Source organism: Aethina tumida, chromosome 5, assembly GCF_024364675.1.
Source record: "Aethina tumida isolate Nest 87 chromosome 5, icAetTumi1.1, whole genome shotgun sequence".
Classification (NCBI taxonomy): Eukaryota; Metazoa; Arthropoda; class Insecta; order Coleoptera; family Nitidulidae; genus Aethina; species Aethina tumida.
The window spans coordinates 27,671,653-27,695,797 of record NC_065439.1 but is presented as its reverse complement, the minus strand read 5'-3'; the positions used below and the strand labels follow the sequence as shown (position 1 = coordinate 27,695,797).

At 25.7% G+C, this 24,145-nt stretch overlaps 1 protein-coding gene across 1 annotated transcript in view; it reads left to right on the top strand.

The window, feature by feature from the left end:
* LOC109597173 (synapsin) overlaps positions 1 to 23,621 on the top strand; it is a 39,867-nt gene extending 16,246 nt beyond the window's left edge. The window contains exons 10-12 of the mRNA XM_049967974.1: positions 19,348 to 19,731; positions 19,788 to 20,040; positions 21,676 to 23,621. Of these exons, the coding sequence (XP_049823931.1) occupies positions 19,348 to 19,731; positions 19,788 to 20,040; positions 21,676 to 21,842 (804 nt within the window). The 3' untranslated portion in view covers positions 21,843 to 23,621. The remainder of the gene's footprint in view (positions 1 to 19,347; positions 19,732 to 19,787; positions 20,041 to 21,675) is intronic.
* The last annotated feature ends 524 nt before the right edge of the window (positions 23,622 to 24,145 follow it).

Genomic DNA, 24,145 nt, shown 5'->3' with positions numbered 1-24,145 from the left:
ACACCATTATTATGAATCATTGAGAAGTGGATGACCCTAATACCAAACACGAAACTAACGCATTCCATATTAACACATTATAATAAGTCGGTTGGCAATTGAAATCATATGCATTATGATTTAAATTGCGAACGACGAAACACATACCTCGGTGGGTGTCGAAAGTGCATGTCTTTCTGCAAACATCGATTTTGCCATAATGTCTTCGCACGTTGCGTTCCCAATGACAATGATTTTTAATTGGATTAAAAACGATTGACCTTAATCGGGTTGTTAATAAGGAAAATTAATAAATTATTGCCTCAGGAGGTCGAATGTGTGATTTAGATTTACGTTACGTCGAAAACAGATAACTGAAAATTTACAGTACGTTATGTTGTGGATATGCTTGACACAGTTTTGCCGGCGTTACTTCTATTTCTGGCTTATTTGTCTTCGCCAGAACGAAACATAAAAATCAACGACTTGGAACTGAAATTCTACGATAAAAATGTCGATATTATTTATACTTGAATGTTTCAACGCCTTGAATAAAAAAATGTTGTTTGCATAACATATTCTAGCAAACGTAAACATTTTTGCGTTGCTCTCTGTGTGCAAAAACATTTGCACATTGTTAATCAAGATTCGATTTGCACGTGGCTTTATTTTCCTTATAGGTTTTTTTTTTAATTGACGGATCGAAGGCGTAATTTAAATAAAATCGATGATATAATCTTGGAAATGGCTAATTGTATCCGACCCACGCCGCAATTGATTAAGAACACGATTAAATGCTTTAAAATGCCATTAAAAACTGGTCTTCTCAATCGTTAGTAAATTAATGGCTTCCGAAAATAAACTCCCAAAAATACACGATTTTAATGAAGCTGAACTGTTGTTTTAGGCCCGTAAGACCCGGCGACAACAAATTGACGATTATTTTCAAGTCGGGGGGACAATTTCCTTTATTTCTGGTCCACGAATAATGATGAGTGCAGTGTTAATTCGAATTATAGTTAATTATCGACAATTTGTTCCACACACGCGTTCCAGACTAAGCCTAAATATTTGTGTATCGTCAAAACAACAAAATTTAAAAAAATCATAATCACACATCAGTTAATTGAATATGCGTGAGTATATAATTATTTTTCAAGGACCGCGTGTATTGATAGTTTAATGAATACCTTTTGAGAAAGTTTTGGCATGTGTATCTGTGGGCTGACCTTACACCAATGTTCTTGTGTTGTTTAATCAAAAGTAGTAAATGTACAACGCCCAACCACCCAGCAACAGTCAGAACTGAATACGAAGTTTGGTGAACACTGAATGGAGGATCTTATGATTTTTTTAGAAACGAATAAATTAATAATTTTAGACGAAAATTAATATTTTATAATGGAGCTGGTTAAGATGTTAATGATTCTACCAAATTTTAAATATTTCTAAAATTCATAATCTATTAAGAGGATGTACCAATTATAATCTAATATAACCCAAATTTTAAATTTAATCTAAAATTATCATAAAATTAATCTAATAATTTTGCTTCTTAACTTGGTTCCTTACTTTGTTACCTTTTTGTACTTTAATTCGATTTATATATGGTATTTACATCTGAACTTCATTAAGTTTTCTGAAACATTGAAAATAAATCTTGACAGTAATGCCTACTTCTGAAATTTTGGACCTTCCTGGCCTGACTTATCAACTTGAAGATGATTTTGTTGAACTAATTGAATCTGAGAGTGGCTAAGACATTTGAATCGCCAAATAAGAAGTCAAATCTTCTAAATAATTTGAAAAGGTGATTGAAAAAATCTTTATAATTAAAGGGGTACCTGTCAAAAGGCTGCAAGAATGATCAATATTTCAGAAATAAAAACTATAATCCAAAATTATATAGGAAATAAAATTTCTATGGAAAAATATATAAAACACGTCTCTTGATATTAATATGACCAATATTTAATAAAAAATAAGTAAACATGATTAATTATTCTTTAATTTAGTTATGTTACTTATTAACTAAGCTATATTACCAGTATCATTTAATATTGTCCAATTTAATAATTATAATTATTGACATTCCTTCCGAATTTTATTAAAAAATTATTATTGAATGTTAATTAATTACTTCATAGAATAATTACGGTATCTGCGGTTTTATTTAATTAGACTCAGATACATCCATCACAACTGACTCACTGATAAGCTTGCACTTCATAAATTACTCAGTTAACTAAAATAATAATAAATCTTGATAAAATAAAGGATGTGACAATGATCAGTTCCTTGTAAATTTCACAATTTTCCCTCAAATAACCAATTTAAACCAGATAAAAAGAAACGAATCCGTTAAACGACTTCTGTTACGTCCATTTCCCATATTGAGTCAGTAAACAGAGAGTATTCAAACGCTATGTATTTTACGCTTAATTAATTTTGTCCAGTTTTAGGCATGGGATCGGCTACTTACTTGCAATGATAGCTCAGCAAATATGTTTGGCTTCCTTTCATGCCTCAACGACAGGCGTATCTAATTTCAAAGCAAAACAACACATGACCATTGAGGATTTATGGGGTATTGGAAAATCTTTCAGCCAACATTAAAATAAAGCAACATAATTAATTATTCAAAGAAAAACATAACATTATTTATTTATTTTTTTAGAATATTTATTTTTTTATAAAAAATCTTTTCAGGTCAATTTTTATATGTTGTTTTTAGTTCTGGAATCTTTTGGCACACTCAATTAAGATGTTAAAAAAAAATTAATTGAAACCATTGGAATTAGAATATTTTCTTAATATTTTAAGTATAATTAAGGGGATTGTTTTTTTCTACTTTAAAAAAGTCTGAGACATATTCCCCAAAATAGATATGAAAAAAAATATTAGTTTTAGTACATTTTATTAAAAATAATTGCCCAGTAAATTCTTTTATACAAATTTTATCAGGCATTTATTGCATGGTGGTTTAATATATATATATATATATATATATATATATATATATATATATATATATATATATATATATATATATATAAATTAAATTAATTGAAACTAATCGAATTAAAATATTTTATTGATATTTTAAGTATAATTAAGGGGATTTTTTCTTTTTAAAAAAAGTCTGAGACATATTCCCCAAAATAGATATGAAAAAATATTAGTTTTAGTACATTTTATTAAAAATAATTGCCCAGTAAATTCTTTTATACAAATTTTATCAGGCATTTATTGCATGGTACTTTAATAAATATAAAAAAAATAAATTAATTGAAACAATTCGAATTAGAATATTTTATTAATATTTTAAGTATAATGAAGGGGATTGTTTTTTCTTCTTTAAAAAAGTCTGAGACATATTCCCCAATATAGATATGAAAAATATTAGTTTTAGTACATTTTATTAAAAATAATTGCCCAGTAAATTCTTTTATACAAATTTTATCAGGCATTTATTGCATGGTACTTTAATAAATATAAAAAAAATAAATTAATTGAAACAATTCGAATTAGAATATTTTATTAATATTTTAAGTATAATGAAGGGGATTGTTTTTTCTTCTTTAAAAAAGTCTGAGACATATTCCCCAATATAGAAATGAAAAATATTAGTTTTAGTACATTTTATTAAAAATAATTGCCCAGTAAATTCTTTTATACAAATTTTATCAGGCATTTATTGCATGGTACTTTAATAAATATAAAAAAAATAAATTAATTGAAACAATTCGAATTAGAATATTTTATTAATATTTTAAGTATAATGAAGGGGATTGTTTTTTCTTCTTTAAAAAAGTCTGAGACATATTCCCCAATATAGATATGAAAAATATTAGTTTTAGTACATTTTATTAAAAATAATTGCCCAATAAATTCTTTTATACAAATTTTATCAGGCATTTATTGCATGGTACTTTAATAAATATAAAAAAAATAAATTAATTGAAACAATTCGAATTAGAATATTTTATTAATATTTTAAGTATAATGAAGGGGATTGTTTTTTCTTCTTTAAAAAAGTCTGAGACATATTCCCCAATATAGATATGAAAAATATTAGTTTTGGTACATTTTATTAAAAATAATTGCCCAGTAAATTCTTTTATACTAATTTTATCAGACATTTATTGCATGGTGCTTTAATATATACAAAAAAATTAAAATAATTGAAACAATTTGAATTAGAATATTTTTTTAATAATTTAAGTAAAATTAGGGACTGTTTTTTCTTCCTTAAAAAAGTTTGAGACACATATACAATAAAAATATCTCTCGATCATAAAACTATATTATTTCCACATTATTTATGAAGGCACTGAATCATGTTTAGAAAGTTTACTTTTGTTGCCAAATCCCCGCTTAGGAAATTTTAAAAAAGTTTTATTGTCTAAGACCTTGATAAAAACTATTAAACAAAACCCGATACACAAACTACATGTTTACATGACGCAAAATAGGATCTAACATTGTAACAGCGAAACAAATTGAGGAAGTTGTGTTTGAATATGCGTATGTATTTTACGAGAAATTCCGCGAAAATTGAGATCGTTGTCTGACTGAAGCAAATTTAATTATTTATAAAATCCAAACGGCCGTAAATATGTTTGAATATCAACGCGCAATATAAATGCATGGCACATAACGAGCACGCATAAATAACAGCAGTACGCGAAATATGATTTATACATGTGCCCATAAAATTAGTCCGGTGGACGAATTTTCAGCTCGGCGCAGTGCTGAAAGTCGGACGGCGGGACTGTGCTCTCCGGTCATTGTTAGTCCAAATGGACCGGCGTTTTATTGTCTACACTCCGGCTACGAACCAAAATCGTCCACCGCCGTGTTTATTAAATCACAGCCCATAAAGCACGGCAAGGTTGACCGGCTGGAAATAAAAATGCTTTGAGAAAAAGACGGTTAATTAAACAGCAAACACCGTCCTGTTACCGGTCTAACGTAACTAATTAAATATTTAAGTGCTGAACGTTTCACCACCGCACCGAAATTATGTGCATTTATTATCTTTGAAGTGTTGAGCGTTTAAATCTCTCCGGACTTGACACCAGGATCATCTGAGTGTCCACGTTCACGTTCAAGGGTTAACGCGAGATTCAAAAGCAGCCATAAATAAACATGACATGTTGCGTGTTCGTAATTAAATTTTTTTATTTTATCTTACATAAATGCAATTTATTAATTGATTGATAAATTTGATTGATTGTCTGGCTGAGAATCAATGAGCTGTTCTTGATAAAAGTTACAATATTAGCATGGAACAATGTTATTAAAAAATCAATTGAATAATGTGAACTCGAGCCAACCTATATTATAATTAATTTATTGTTGTTTTAAGTGGACATATTTCTTGAAAAAAACTGTTATAACATATAACTAAAAAATCATTTCAACAACGAATTCTGGAGACTATTGATAAAACTATAATTAAAAATAACAGAAACATATTTAGAAAATCACAACTTGAATTAATAATTTATGTTTTTATAATTTCTTAAAGAAATTTATTTGTAGGTAGAAATTAACACTTACATAAAAATAAAATATAAGCATGGAATATTAAGTAGTAGTATAAATGTTATTGCGATAAAAAATGAATTAAATAATGAGAACCCAACCCAACCTATATTGTAATTAATTATTTGCTTATTAAATAAAGAACAAATATTTATTTAAAAAAATCTTATAAAAACTCAATTAAATAGAACAAAGGAATATAATTAATTTTTCAAAAAACTAAAAAAAGACTCTTGACATATTTCACATTAACTTCAGATGGTTTAAAAAAATATAACCAAAGAAAAACATATTTACCTAAAAATTTCTTTTTCGAGGCTGCAGTTTTAAATACTTAGAAAATCACAATTTAAATTAATATAAAAAATCCAATTACATACTTTCTTAATATTTTAAAGAAGATTAAAAGATAGATTTTCTATTCAAAAAAATCGTCGATTTGTTAAAAGTATTTTCTCAATCAAAATTTAAATACAATTATGACAGAACACCTCATACTTTTTTTACAATTTTTTGACAGAATTATCACACTGAAATATTATGTTTTAGTAAAAAATATTGACAATGTAATAAAAAAAGAACTTTAACTTCAGAAGGTTTAAAAAATCTAAGAAAAAACATTTTTTTAAGAAAAATATCAAAAATATTCTTTTTCAGGGCAATTATTGGCTGAAGATTTTAATACTTAGAAAATCACAATTTAAATTTAATAAAGAAATTAAATACTTTTCTTAATATTTGGAGAAAAATTATCGGATGGATTTATATTAACTATCAAAATATTTATATTAAGTATTAACATAAAATATTGATATTGTAATAAAAAATTAATTCATAATTAATTGTTTGCTTATTAAATAAAGAAGAACTATTTGTTAATAATTCAGTTAATTACAACAAAGTAATATAATTAGTTTTTCAAAACTCTCAAAAAAGAACAAATAAATCTGAAAATTATTTACACACATTAACTTCAAATGGTTCAAAAAATTTAACAAAAAACATTTTTTTAAAAAATTTATAAAAGAAATTCTTTTTCAGGACCATTATTGGCTGAAGTTTTTATACTTAGAAAATCACAATTTAAATTAAAAAAAAAATAAATTAGATACTTTTTCTTAATATTTTGAGGAAAATTATTGGATGGATTTTTCTTTAAGTAAATCTAATAGCCAATATTTAAAAAAGTATTCTCTCAACCAAAATTTAAATACAATTATGATAATGCATCTCATATTTTTTTAAATAAAATTATTAGTTGGCAGAATTATCACATCCATCAAATATTATAATGAAATATTAAGTTTTAATATAAAATGTTCATATAATAAAAAATTAATCAACTCATTGTTTAGACGATTTAAAAAACCTAACAAAAAAACATTTTTTTTTAATTTGTCTAAAAATTCTTATTGGCCGAGGTTTTTAATGCTTAGAAAATCAGAATTAAAAATTAAAAAAAAAAAAATTAGATACTAGATTTTACTCTAAATAAATCTAATGCCCATTATTTAAAAAGGTATTCTCTAAATCAAAATTTAAATACAATAGTGCACCTCATATTTTTTTTATTTTTTAAATAAAATTATTTGTAGTCAGAATTCATATATACATAAACAATTAGTATAATATAAAATATTTTTATTACAATAAAAAATTAATTGAATTATATGAGCCCAACCCAACTTACATTATAATTAATTGTTTCTTTACACAATAAAGACAAACATTTATTAAAAAATGTTGCAATAATAAAATTACAATAAACCACATAATTAATTAAAAAAACCTCAAAGATAATAATTAGTTTTGCAAACATTAACTTGCGAATAAAGGGTACTTATTAAAAATATAAATAATATTTAATAAATTACAATTTTAATTAACCTAATAAAAAATAATATTTAAGGAAAATTTTCGTTCTTCAACAACTAAAATTTTGACGTATTAAATCATTTTAAACGTACTTGACTAATAATATCAAATTGCACATAATATGAATAAATGTCACATTAATCATTTTTAGTAATGATTTAGTTAAACCAAGAATCGAATGTGCTGCGTCAATTTGAGATTACAGCACAAACATTTGCCAATTCTATCGAAAACTTATTACTAACCCACCCACCCACAAGACAGTTGCAATTCGATATGACCAATTCTTCGAATAATTTCGTCCCGATATAGGCAATCAGTTTAAATTCGATTTGTTGGACGACCTTCCAGTTAGTGCACTCCAAGTGTGTGTTTTAATAGTCGACATTAAAATTTGCTATGCATTAAATGCGAATCAATTTTGCTGAGCGAAACCTCTCGGGTACTTTCTAGACCACTTTACATATAAGGAGCAAGTTATGTTGACAAACGAAAATGAACGCTTGGCTATTTTTAGTCGTCGAACATATATCAACGGAAAATTGCACCTTAAACGACCGATAATTATTGGTCGGGCTGGAAATTTTCTAAAGCTTTAATCGTGCACATTTCAAATTTCCAGTTCGTCTACATACACGGTGCGGTGCGTTAAGTAACTGGGCTAATTTTTCAATAACGACGTCCTAACCGGGCTGCGTGGGCGGACGCTTATTTTAATACAATAATTTTCTTGATTATGTTTTGACTCGCTCTGAAACGTTTTAAGCGTCCGACAATTTCAAAATATTATTCGTATTATGGCAACATAATAGATAATATATGACGGTTTCATTTGCCAACCGTGAAAAGGATGTTAGAAATAGGATTAAAAATTCATTCTGTAATTATTAATTGACAAATCAATTAGCAAAAGTAGGTAAAATTTAATTTATTTCAATATTAGATATATAAAAGGTATAAATCATAAATCACAGTTTCATTTTTATGAATTACATTTTTCAGAAAACTTTCAGGAATGATTTGATTTATTTAAGTTTTTCTAAAATTATGTAACCTTCCATTTAAGTTATTTATACTAATTATTGATTACTGTTTACTTCTTCCTGAAGTCTAAATAAACTTCTGTAATTACTAATTGAGAAATCAATTAGCAAAAGTAGGGTAAATTTAATTTATTTCAATATTAGATATATTACAGTTATAAATCATAAATCACAGTTTCATTTTTATGAATTACTTTTTTCAGGGAACTTTCAGGAATGATTTGATTTATTTAAGTTTTTCTAAAATTATGTAACCTTCCATTTAAGTTATTTATACTAATTATCGTTTACTCTATATTTCTTCCTGAAGTCTAAATAAACTTCTGTAATTACTAATTGAGAAATCAATTAGCAAAAGTAGGGTAAATTTAATTTATTTCAATATTAGATATATTACAGTTATAAATCATAAATCACAGTTTCATTTTTATGAAGTACTTTTTTCAGGAAACTTTCAGGAATGATTTAATTTATTTAAGTTTTTCTAAAATTATGTAACCTTCCATTTAAGTTATTTATACTAATTATAGGTTACTCTTTATTTCTTCCGTATGTCTAAATAAAATTCTACAATTACTAATTGAGAAATCAATTAGGAAAAGTAGGGTAAATTTAATTTATTTCAATATTAGATATATTAAAGGTATAAATCATAAATCACAGTTTCATTTTTATGAATTACTTTCTTCAGGAAACTTTCAGGAATGATTTGATTTATTTAAGTTTTTCTAAAATTATATAACCTTCCATTTAAATTATTTATACTAATTATAGGTTACCCTTTATTTCTTCCTGAAGTCTAAATAAATTTCTGTAATTATTAATTGAGAAATCAATTAGCACAAGTGGGGTAAATTTAATTTATTTCAATATTAGATATAGTAAAGGTATAAATCATAAATCACACTTTCATTTTTATGAATTACTTTTTTCAGGAAATTTTCAGAAATGATTTGATTTATTTAAGTTTTTCTAAAATTATGTAACCTTCCATTTAAGTTATTTATACTAATTATCGGTTACTCTATATTTCTTCCTGAAGTCTAAATAATCTTCTGTAATTACTAATTGAGAAATCAATTAGCAAAAGTAGGGTAAATTTAATTTATTTCAATATTAGATATATTAAAGGTATAAATCATAAATCACATTTTCATTTTTATGAATTACTTTTTTCAGGAAACTTTCAGGAAACTTTCAGGAATGATTTGATTTATTTAAGCTTTTCTAAAATTATGTAACCTTCCATTTAAGTTATTTATTCTAATTACAGGTTACTCTTTATTTCTTCCTCAAGTCTAAATAAACTTCTATAAATAAAGTGGACATCTGACAATAAATCGGAAAAAAAAATATTTCCTCAACAAACACGGATCGTGAATTACGTCAGTGCAAACACAAACCGCGGACCACGCGGGTCGGGGCCATGCAAACAAATCAATTTACTACGATTTTTAATTGCTAAAACCGTAACCGACAAACCAGAAAACATCGGCGAGATTTGCAGGCGGCGTGCACATGAAATCATCGTCCGATTTAATTCCTGAAATGTGTAAACAGCGGACGAAACGAAATGAGATCACCGGTTCTGATGAATGACATTCCTTGACCACGCAGAAAACCTAATTACACCACTCCGTGGCGACAGTTAATGAACGAGTTTACGCAGCGACAGACGTGCCGGATTCTACGGGGGAATCCCTTTGCTACGTGCACTTTTATCAATCGAGAATTAACGCCGATTGTTTGCAACTTTCGTTTATTGTGTGTTTTCGAATGAAATTTAATAACGAAGTTGCATAATTCGTATTACGAAAATAAATTGAAATTGGTCAACAATTGTATCCCGTGTTTATTTTGAGATTTAATTTTGTACGACCTTCACTCACCTCAATTTTTTTTTTAATTTAATTAAAACAATGGATATTAAAAATTTCCACTTATTGTTATAAACAATTTTTTACCTTTTTATTACACATTTAAAATATAATTGAAAAATATTTAAATTTGGTAGATTTTTAATTAGATTAATTATTTTAAATTGAATAAAATTATTACTTATTGTTTGTTCATAAGTTTATTTCATGTTAGACTTAAATTAATATAAATTTTAGTTATTTCCAATCTGGATTTTTGCATTGACATTATCTATAAAATAATAATAAATTAATTATTTTAAATTGAGATGAATCGTAACTTATTTTTAGCACAGAAGCTGATATAATTTTATTTCTACATTTTATTTGAAATTTGATAAAAATGTTGTTTGAACATTATAACTTTTAAATACGTAATTTAGGAAAATATTTTAATATATTCGTAATTATTATAACAATGCTTTTTAAAAATATAAATTATTTCCATTTATTGCTAAAACAATTATTTTCAATTTTTTAAAATTTGTATTTGAAATATTTATGGTAATTCAGAAGATTATATAATTTTTTTCTACATTTATTTGAAATTTTATAAATATTGTTTTGAACATTATAATTTTAAATTTTGACTCTAATATTTAAATACGTAGTTTAGGAGAATATTTTGTTACGAATAAATTGAATATATTTGTAATTAATTATAACAATGTTTATTGATAATAGAAAATACAAATTAAAACAATTATTTTCATTTCATTTTAATTTGTATGTAATTGACAAAAATTACCAATTCAAAATATGATAATTTTTTTTCTACATTTTATTTGAAATTTTATAAATATTGTTTTGAACAATATAATTTTAAATTTTGACTCTAATATTTAAATACGTAGTTTAGGAGAATATTTTGTTACGAATAAATTGAATTTATTTGTAATTAATTATAACAATCCTTATTGAAAATACAAATTATTCCCATTTATCGTTGAAACAATTATTTTCATACTTTTTTAGTTTGTATTTAATTTACAAAAATTATCAATTCAAAATTATTCAGTTTAGTATTTTTTTAATTAAATTAAATTTATTATTAAATTGAATAAGATCATTATTTATTCTTAGTTAAGAAGATGACAATTTTTTTCTACATTTTATTTGAAATTTGATAAGAATATTTATTGTTTTGAACATTATAACTTTAAATTTTGACTCTAATATTTTAATATGTATTTTAAGAAAACATTAATCCGAATAAATTGAATATATTTGTAATTAATTATAACAATTAATTATAACAATATTATTGAAAATATAAATTATTTACAATTATTGTTAAAACAATTATTTTCATATTTTTTAATTTGTATTTAATTGAAATGTTTTACAAAAATTATTTATTTAGTAAGTATCATTACTAATTTACTAATTGTTAGCTTAGAAATTGATATATTTTTTTATATTCAAATTAAATGAATTTTGATATTGTTTTTTTTCTGTTTCGTAAATTATAAACTTTGAATTTAGCCTCTTATATTGATATATGTAATTCAGAAAAATATTTTATGGATTATTTTCAATAACTTATTATTATTAAATTAAAGATATTTTCGATAATTAATTATAAAACTTTTGAGATTGTAATTTATAAATAACATTAAATTAATTTTTGTTTTAATCTTGTGTCTAAATATTTTCTTTTCAACCATGTTTTTATAAATAAAATTACTATTTAAATTAAGAGTATGTAAAATATAAATAAAATTAATTAGCTGGACTACAATTATACTTGATGATTTATCGCTCGAAACCTAAATTTATCGATATACTCATAAATCATATATCAAATTTAATATTTTTTAAAATTTTAAGTGAAGGTTTTAATTTAATTGAATACCTTTTAATTGGACTATTTTTGAAACAATATTTAACGTGAATTATTGAAATAAATGTTTCAAATTATCCATGTCATTTGGGACTTTATCACCACACCAACACATATGAGAATAATGATTTTCAGGATCAAATATTAAATTTATTAGCTGCACTTCCACGTATCGAACACTTTATAGACAGTATAATGGTGCTATAAATTTTACTTTCCTGTTTATTACAAATTGAAATTAGTTTGAACTACTATAAATGGAAATAAATCGAGATTATTCGCACCGTTCGTCTAAATCGACAATAATATTGTTAATAAACGGTAGAAAGTTAACTACAAATTACCATAATAACCACTAGTTCAAGAACCTTTTCAGGAAAATTACTATCAATATTATTTTTTCGTTTATATTTATCTAAGTTATGTTTATTTTGTCTCTGTTTTAATTATAGGAAACGTAAACGAAATATTTGGATTAGCTACTACAAAGATAAAATTAATAATTTTAATTAATTATGTATTATATAAATTTATTATTATTAAAAATATTTTACAAGTGTAATTTAAATAAATTAAATAAGACAGTATGGAGCACAAGGTACTTACGTTTGCGATAATTTTAGTTGAAATTTCACTATTATCCAATCCAGTTGGAAAGTCGGTTTTTAAACGAAGTCACTTACTGTTGAACACGTGTTGCGCGAGTACAGCACAAACGGGCATCTATTGGATCGACTCAGCGGTATCGTTGTATCGTTCGGATCGATGTGCTTCGTGCTCGGATCTGTTCCAACTGGCCGCCAAGCTCCCGTAAATTCAATTATAAAATATTGTCCCACTCCGCCACACCAAATGATAAGGATCACCAAGAAAAATTACTCTTTTCATTTGTTTCGTGTTTGTTAAACATTAATGTTTACTGTGGCTAGTAGAAATTAGTTCTACGAGTGTTTTTGACACGTTTGTCAACATTTACAGAAGACTGACTGACAACAATTTTCAATTGGAATTATCTACTCTTATTTTATATTTTTATTTTATTCTCTCAGACACCAATTTTTTAAATAAAAGATTTTATATTAAGTTTAAGAAATTACTTTCTACTGATCATTTGATTGATTTTCTAATATGCTCCAAAATAGTCTTAGGTTGACTTTTTTAAGAAAACATTCCTAATCATCAATTAAAAATAAAATCAAATTAAAATTATAGTTTTAAAAAACTGTATTAATTCAAAAAAATACATATTTTCAATATTTTTTCGTTATTTTGTTATTTTATTTATTCATTTTTTTTTAGATTAATAAATTTTAGGAATTCAAGCTTTCTTTTTAATTTAATTTTGATATATTTACAGAATATTTTTTATGTTAATAATATAAATCTATCTTACAATTGATTATCTCAATAAATATAAATAAAATAATCTTCAATTTTTTGTTGTTATCAGATTTTATTAAATTAAATATAAACTTTCCTCTTTAAAAAAAAAAATAATACACATTTTCAATATTTTTTAATTATTTTATTTATAAATTAGTTTTCTCTACAAAAAAAAATCAGGTTTTCTTTTTATTATAGTTTAATTTTTATATATTTAGAAAACATTTTTTGTTTTTATAAGATTTTTATGTTAATAATATGAAGCAATCGAATATCTCAATAACTATAAAATAATTTTGAATTTTTTGTTGTTAACAGTTAACTGTAAATATCTTTTATTTTAAATTATCAATTAATTATTCTTTGAAATATAAACATAAAACTGTAATAATTAAAGAAAAAAAATAATACATTTTTTCAATAATTTTTTATTTATTTTGTTTATAATTTAGTTTTCTTTTTAATTAATAAATACAAAATTAATTTTCTACAAATAAATTAGATGTATTAGATAAGTGAGTCGTACAATCGATTATCTCAATAAACATAAAATAATTTTGACTCTTTTGTTGTTAACAGAGTTTAATGGTTAATTGTGGATATCTCCTGTTTTAAATTATCAATCAATCATTTTTAGAAATATAAACATTCCTTTTTTTAAAAACTGTAATAATTAAAGAAAAAAATAATACATATTTTCAATATTTTTTTAATTATTTTGTTTATAAATTAGTTTTCTTTTTGATTAATAAATATTAGAAATACAAAATTAATTTTCTACAAATAAATTAGATTTTTTCTATAATTTAATTTTGATATATTTAGAAAATACTTTTTGTTTTTAAAAGATTTTGTTTTGTTAATAATATAAGTGAGTCTTACAATCGATTATCTCAATAAACATATAATTTTGAATTTTTTGTGATTAACAGAGTTTAATGGTTAATTGTGGGTATCTTCTGTTTTAAATTGTCAATTAATTATTTTTAGAAACATAAACTTTCCTTTTTTTTAAAATAACTGTAATAATTAAAGAAAAAAATAATACATATTTTCCATATTTTTTAAATTATTTTGTTTATAAATTAGTTTTCTTTTTGATTAATAAATATTAGAAATACAAAATTAATTTTCTACAAATAAATTAGATTTTTTCTTTAATTTAATTTTGATATATTTAGAAAATACTTTTTGTTTTTAAAAGATTTTTTATGTTAATAATATAAGTAAGTCTTACAATCGATTATCTCGATAAAAATAAAATAATTTTTTGTTGTTAACAGAGTTTATTGGTTAATTGTGGATATCTCCTGTTTTAAATTGTCAATTAATTATTTTTAGAAATATAAACTTTCCTTTTTTTAAAAAACTGTAATAATTAAAGAAAAAAATAATACATATTTTCCATATTTTTTTAATTATTTTGTTTGTAAATCAGTTTTCTTTTTGATTAATAAATTTTAGAAATACAAAATTAATTTTCTACAAATAAATTATATTTTTTCTTTAATTTAATTTTGATATATTTAGAAAATACTTTTTGTTTTTAAAAGATTTTTTATGTTAATAATATAAATGAGTCTTACAATCGATTATCTCAATAAACATAAAATAATTTTGAATTTTTTGTTGTTAACAGAGTTTAATGGTTAATTGGGGATATCTCCTGTTTTAAATTGTCAATTAATCATTTTTAGAAATATAAACATTCCTCTTTTAAAAACTGCAATAATTAAAGCAAAAAATAATGCATATTTTCAATATTTTTTAATTATTTTGTTTATAAATTAGTTTCCTTTTTGATTAATAAATTTTAGAAATATAAAATTAATTTTCTAAAAAAAAATCGGGTTCTCTTCAAATTAACATAAAATAATCTTTAAATTTTTATTGTTAGCAAACAATCTATTTCAGCCTAATTAGCGTGTAATCAATTCAATTCGATTACGAATACAAATAAGTCAGAAAACAATTACGAACGACTGGAACAAATCGTTCCGACGAAACAATGCGTCGCAACTTTCAGATGCACAACTTCGTATTCTGGGTTAAGGCCCGGCCATATATCAATTTTACCATCATTATCTTTTATATTACCTCAGACTCGAGTCATAAAATAATGACGGGCCATTTTCCTGTTGTGTTATACCGACTGTAACAAATCGCAGCTGCCAAAAAACTCGAGCTGATGCTCCGTTTCGTTGTCCGGATCGCTATCTTGGCAAATTAGATCCCAGTTTCGCGAGATCCGGCGCCAGATATTGCGGATTTATGTTTGCCTCATGTAAATTATCTACTGCTGTAATAATAGTACTGGTTGACTTGCAAATTTGGGCGCTTTGAATCTTCCACGAAACAGTTAAAGTCTATCGATATCAAAGCAGACATCACCTGGGTACAACAAGAAATTCATACAGTTCTGGTAAATTCCCGAGGAACCACCAATATTTGTTTAGTGTCACATGCGACCCTCGAGAGTTTTTCGTGCATAAGATATTGTACCCACAGCTGTCGTGTTTCCGATTCTCCTCCACCCGTATCATCATCCGTTCCAACCCAAAGCGGACTTTATGATCGGGACGTAATTTCCACTGATTCAACGATTGGGGTAAACGACAATAAAATTGTGTTCGGCATCTGCATTCCATTTGTCACAGGGACGCGTATTGAATACGCATCGGCTGATTTCGGTACGTTTGGTGTACGAAAATGAATAATTTAACTTGTACGTACAATGTTGCACTTTGTCTGGCCAATTTTGGTTCGTTAAACTGAAACCGAGAGTGCAAATAAAATCGAATTGTGATGTACTTTTTTCAATAATCTAAACATATTCTATTTATATCAGTTAACTAAATGTTATTTAAAAATTATGACTAACTAATAATATAAAAACTAATATAATTATTAACTAATTTCTGTATTTATATGCAATGTTTTTTTTATATTTTAATTTAATAATGAAATTAAAAATATTTTTATTATATACTTAATTAATAATATTTACGAAAACATTTAAATTAGTTTTATTTTGTAACTTAGAATTAAATCTAATAAATAAAATATTTAGACAAGTTTTCATAATTGTAATTAAATAATGATAAAAATGGTTTATAAATATTTATTCATAAAATATTCTTTAAGATTTATATAAACATAATTCCAATAAGATTTCTAAAAGTATATACATACCGAAAAATTAACTTCTAATTTATTAATCGTAAAATTAATATTAATTATTATTTTATTAATAATATATATAATATTAATAATTATATATAATTTTTAAATATATTTTATATTGAATTTTAATATTATATTGTAACTTAATATAAATTTAGATAACATTTTATTAAAAAGTTTATTATACATACTTTTATTATTATAAAATATAAATAAATCTAAAATATAGAAAATACAGAGAGATCTTTTGATAAGTGTAATTAAATAATAATAAATGTGATTTATAAATATTTATACAGTAAAAACTATAATTAAAAAAAGTTCCTCAAGTTTTATTTGTAGATAATTCGAGTATCGATATCTATTAACATTTTAAATAATATATTTCCTCGTAGTCTTAAAATTTGTATTAATACTAAAATTAATTGATAAGTCATAGAATAAATATGAATTTTAATATTAAATTTTTATTTTAAAAAATATATTAATTTATATATATATATATATATATATATATATATATATATATATATATATATATATATATATATATATATATATATATATATATATCAATAGATATCTATTAATGTTTTAAATAATATATTTCCTCGTAGTCTTAAAATTTGTATTAATACTAAAATTAATTGATAAGTCATAGAATAAATATGAATTTTAATATAAAATTTTTATTTAAAAAAAAATATTAATTTATTTAGATATATTTATAGATATCTATTAACATTTTAAATAATATATTTCCTCGTAGTCTTAAAATTTGTGTTAATATTAAAATTAATTGATAAGTAATAGAATAAATATTAATTTTAATATTAAATTTTTATTTTAAAAAATATATTAATTTATTTATATATATTTATAGATATCTATTAATATTTTAAATAATATATTTCCTAGTAACCTCAAAATTTGTATTAATATTAAAATTAATTGATAAGTCATAGAATAAATATGAATTTTAATATTAAATTTTTATTTTAAAAAATATATTAATTTATTTAGATATATTTATAGATATCTATTAATATTTTAAATAATATATTTCCTCGTAGTCTTAAAATTTGTATTAATATTAAAATTAATTGATAAATCATAGAATAAATATGAATTTTAATATTAAATTTTTATTTTAAAAAAATATATTAATTTATTTATATATATTTATAGATAGCTATTAATATTTTAAATAATATATTTCCTAGTAACCTCAAAATTTGTATTAATATTAAAATTAATCGATAAGTCATAGAATAAATATTAATTTTAATATTAAATTTTTATTTTAAAAAATATATTAATTTATTTAGATATATTTATAGATATCTATTAACATTTTAAATAATATATTTCCTCGTAGTCTTAAAATTTGTATTAATAATTTTGGAAGCACATTTAAATATCGACTATTTTTTAAAATATTAAAATTAATTGATAAGTCATTATTAAATTTTTATTTTAAAAAATCTAATAATTTATTTATAAATATTTAATATTTTAAATCGTAGTCTTAAAATGTGTATTAATAATTTTGGAAGCACATTTAAGTATCGACTAATTTTTAAAATATTAAAATTAATTGATAAGTCACAGATTAAATATGAATTTTAATATTAAATTTTTATTTTAAAAAGAATATTAATTTATATATTTATAATTCAGAGGAGACTTTTGTGAACTGTATTTAAATAAATATAAATTATAGACCTTTAAAAACAATAGTTCCAATAAGATTTTTAAGAGTAAATAAATACTATAATTTTGTGAAAAATTAACTTCTAATAATATTGATAATATTATAAAGTATTTACATATTATGTCTAAATAATAAAATTCCTTGGGTTAAATTTTTAAAAATAATTAGGAATGTGATAAATCTGTAATTCATGCAACATTTTTTTATTAAATATTTGTTTGTATAAGTCGATGGAAAGTTATAAACATTTGTTAATAAACTTCATACTATAAAATAATGTTTACAATGTAATGTCTGTGGTTTAAAAATCATTTTATTACATCTAATCCCAAATAGTAAACAAAGTAGTCACAATATAATTTAAATTAATGTTATAAACAACAGTAAAAAGTTGTTTGTCTTAACACAAAACGCAAACATGAAGTAATCATTAGTTGATGTTAAATAATTAAAAAATCGATTTGGGAACTCCAGTGTTACGAATGTTCCTGGCCCTCCCTTGTAGGCCAGTTTCTCGAACGTGAGTCACCGTCGTCGGAAGATATTAAAATGCACATATCGGGCTTAAGTGACGTCGAATACGAAATTAGCTGCTACTCTCATTACCTTTACAGACTCGCTTGTGATGATGTTACTAAAATTGGGATCATCGCTAGTAATTCGGGGAATGTAAACAAATAAGTGTATAAAACGTGAAATGAGTGTGGCCGTGGAAAACGGCACGATAGCTGTTTGTTTTCTTGTTGATCTAATGCGAATTTAATTGAAATGCATGTGGAAGGTCCACTTAAATTTTATGGTTGTTACATCTCGAATTTTAAATTCCACGAGTTATATTTAAACGCATTGTTCTCGTTTCAGATAACAGCTCCTCGGTTTCCAGTCGTAATGAAAATAGGCCACGCTCACGGCGGCTTGGGCAAGGTTAAAGTGGACAAGCTCAGCGATTTCCAAGACATGGCCAGCGTGGTGGCCGTCTCCAACACCTATTGCACCGTCGAGAGCTACGTGGACTCCAAATACGACATCCACGTCCAGAAGATCGGCACTAACTACAAGGCGTTCATGAGGAAGTCCATTTCCGGGTGCTGGAAGACGAACACCGGTTCGGCCATGCTGGAACAGATCTCCATGCCCGAACGTTACAAGACCTGGATCGATGAGGTGGCCGATTTGTTCGGGGGACTGGATATTTGCGCCTTGGAAATTGTCGTGGGCAAAGACGGAAGGGAGCACATCATTGAGGTAACCCCGGTACCATAATAATAACTAACACCAAGTCTAAAACGCGTAATTTTCAGGTTAACGACAGCGCTTTGACTTTGCTGGGGGATTCGCAGGAGGAAGACAGAAGACACATTGCGGACTTGGTTGTGGCACACATGCAGGCCATCTGCAGACCTAGAACACCACCTAGCGAAGAACCCGTTCCGCCACCAGTTGGCCCCAGAAGCATTCTGGGAAGTCTAACTAGCCTTACTCACTCCGAAACTCCTCCACCAAGTGCTAGTGACCACCCACCGTTGTCCAGTGTCGGGCGCAGAGATAGTCAAGGTATGACGCATAATTGTACATTAATTAGTCGCAGAATAAGTCTATGCGATGGAAGGACAAGTTTTTTTCGATTTAAGTTTTTTATAATTCTACACAAAATGTACAGTAGAGGCCATAATTATAACAACTTATTAAAATGTATTAAAAGCATGAGCAGTTTAGAGGATTTTTGCTTATTAATGGATAGTACGGAAACAGTATTATGTGTTAGATTATATATAATTTAGATTTACCACAACCTAAATAAACAAGTTGAGATTGCTTAGAGTTATTAGCTGGGGCAGGTGATAGGTAAGAAAAATATTTAGTGAGTTAGATAATTCAATCTGGGGGAGGAAATGAGACTTGCAGAAACTTTGTTTAAGAACTGTGTGGGGCAGATTAGTTGAAGGGGATTCCTTCAGCTGAAGGCCTGTAGAGAAAATCCTACTTTTTTATTTTCCCAATTGCAAATCTTGATTCATAAATATGTCCCTTAAATTATTTATAAATTCACATCTGAATCTAATATGGTTCGTACATGGGAATACAAACATGATATGTAAACATCCAGTTGAATAAATTTTTGGTGATTCAAAAATACATCGATGTGAAAGCTCAATTTCTAAAAGTGGAAAATCCTGAAAAAGTCGATAAAGAGATAATTCAGTCTGGGGGAGGAAATGGGACTTGCAGAAACTTTGTTTAAGAACTGTGTGGGGAAGATTAGTTGATGGGGATTTCTTCAGCTGAAGACCTAAGAAAATCCTACTTTTTTATTTTCCCAATTGCAAATCTTGATTCATAAATATGTCCCTTAAATTATTTATAAATTTACATCTGAATCTAATATGGTTCATACATGAGAATACAAACATGATATGTAAATATCCAGTTGAATAAATTTTTGGTGATTCAAAAATATATCGATGTGAAAGCTCCATTTCTAAAAGTAGAAAATCCTGATAAAATCGAGAGATAATTCAGTCTGGGGGATTAAGAGATATTTTTTCAGGATAAAATCCACTTAACCCAGTTATGGCCTAATTTTTAATATTTTAAAAAGTTCTCATAATCATGTCCACTACTGTATTTACCATTAAAATTTTGAGGCAAGCTTTTTTAAATTTTAAATAAAATATATATAAAATATTTTGATGGTATTTAATTAGAGTTGTGCATTTCCCGATTAACAATAAACAGTAAAGTTTTCTGTACTTTCATAATACATCAATAATCACATATTGTATCATCATCACCTTAAAATGCGATTGAAACTTCACAGTCTCAAGTATAAAAGCATAAACTTTTTAATTTAAGATTTTATTTTAGGAATGGAGGATATGAAATAAATTTATTTTTCAATGTGCTGAATTCATTCACTTCTTTATTTTATAAGTAGGTACATTTAATAACTATCTTCAAACTGTTATTGTAGAATAAGCTCTCATCTTTTATATAAAAGGATAAGAAGTAATTTGGTTTTAATTAATTTTACTTAAATTTTATTTGGGCCCCTTGAAAGACCTTCTTACCCTTTGTTAAGCTAGTGCACTACTTAAAACTGTTAGCTACTCCAAACTTCATTTCGCTTCATCCCCTTCACCCCACCACCAACCACCAAACTTAACTAAAACCAACCCAACTCAATTCCAGCTTCCCAATCGAGCGTGAGTAGCGGAGCACCAAGCACTGGCCGTCTTCCAGATCCGCCACCCAGACCGTTCCAGCGTCAGGGCAGCCAGCAAGCTGTCACTGAAGACACCGAGGACACCATGAAAAATCTCCGAAAAACATTCGCAGGTATCTTCGGCGACATGTAAAAAAAAAATAATCGACCGCTCCAACCACCTGTTTATAATTGTTACGATCGCTTGTTAAAATTTCGTTTCCATTAAGTTTTAACGCTGAGATGATTAGATCGACGGGCGTGAGGTCGGAAGTGAATTGATGGATGCAATAAATGAATTAAGCTGTTTCACCTCCAACCTTGTGTCTGTTACATTGTTGATCATGTAGTAAACATTTAAAATAGTGTTGTTGAACCGTCGGCTGCGTATGGATCAATGTAAATTGAAAAAAATGATTCAAACAGGTCTATTGTATATTATTTCCTATTGTACATTGGTGTATTTGTTTATAGATCCTGCGGGCTGATTATGTACTTAAAAAAATTGCACAAATATTGTTGAAAGTATGGGATCGTAACATCTGAGCAATATGGATTATTGTTGTCACTGCCTAGACTATAAGCGGCTACTGTACGGTGGCCATTGTTACGTTTAGCATATAATATGATCTGATTGATGTTTATTAGTGTTTTTGTTATGAAAATGATTGAGTGATGTAATTATTCGGTAAGCACTCTTAATTAATAAACCAATTATCCGCTTAACGTGACCTAGTTGATCCAATACTGGCAATTATAACATCATAATCCAAAAAAATGCAGTTGTAGTCGGTTTGTTGAATAAGAGTCCGAAGTAAACTATGTCTTGTCTGTCCCAATCCTATACCTACGTAGATTTAAAAAATATAAAAGACAATATACTTGTATCTTTTCGCACTTCTTGTGTATAACCTGTAACCTTCTTGTAACATGTATTCAAAATTAGTTGTTGTTCATCGATGTGGAACAACGAAGTACACATGTAATCTGCAAAATATTCTACAAAAGGATTCACATTCCATGTATAAAATCTATATAAAATGTATATTACTCTAAATATCGTTAGCAATATAGTGACTTAGGACACAAAATTTTGTAACATTTGACAGACGTCATTTTTACCACATATACATATAAACTTTTTTGAATCGTAATAGAACGTGTAGCATTTATATTGATTGCTTAGGGAAACGAATGGTAAGCGTTAATTTTTGTTCACGTGCAAGTTCCCCTTTAACCATTAATCAATTGGAAGAGGAACTTGTGCAACAAAAGTTGTGCTTTTGTAGAATTTTTTGTACTAGCTTGGAGTGCAATCACAAAACAGAAAACCTATTAGGTATTCTCTCTTGTGATCTTATGCGTATTGTGAAAGGATCTCTGACAAACTCTGAAGTGGTTTATTCAGTTTGTCAATACGAATAGGCCTTTACCATTTATGATATTACCAGATTAATCATAGATTTTACATGATACGTAGTTAGAGTTCGGTAGAATTGTAGCTTAAAGTTACCTCCTTGTGAATAAAAAGAATATTGTTTCGTTAGTTGAATTTTAACGAATTTTATCAGCAACCGGCAAATTTTGCTTGATAATAACTTGACAATACGTTTGTAATCACGAAACACGACGTTCAAGGTGCTCTTTTATGTACGGGTTCTTAACATCCATAACCACCCGCACATGTTATTTTTAAGTAAATTGATTTTTAGATAATTTATTAAAGTTGTACTTGTTGATGGTTGTCGCATATCATTAAATTTAAGTGGTTTAGATGCTTTGCGTTTAGCTTTAATACCATTAATTTGTGTACAAAAGGAGGTAACAATCAATGAGGTTGTGTCTGTAGCTCAGCTTATATGATAAGTTAATTTTTGAGCATACTGTATAGTGTTATATCGATGGGAAAACATACAATAAATATAAGAAGTTCCTTATGGATTTCATTTAACCAATGTCAAATGATACACGGTGATGCAAGGCTTGAGATGATTAACGTATGTCAACCAGTGATTCAGAAATTCTTCGAACCTAAAGGCGAATTCATTCATAAATGTGTCCTTTAAATTATTTATATATTCACATCTGAATCTAATTCGTACATGGAAATGCAAACATGACAAGTAAACATCCAACTTAATCGATTTTTGGTGATTCAGAAATACCTCGAACAGTAACTTATCTGAATTCATGTACAAAATCTAAAGAGAATATTTTGCATATCCACACCTGTAATGTGAGGTGAATCATCCGTTTTTTTTGAAGCTGCACCTTCTTGTACGATTCACAAATTGAATCATTATGTTGTTTTATTGTAAAAATTACAATTACTAATAAATGGTCATAAATGAATGTTGAAAAATTCTAAATATTAGTAAGGCATCATGTTAAATATTTATCACTGGCGTGTTACAAAACAGTGTTATTTTTGTGGCGTTATCTGGTAGAATTTTTAAT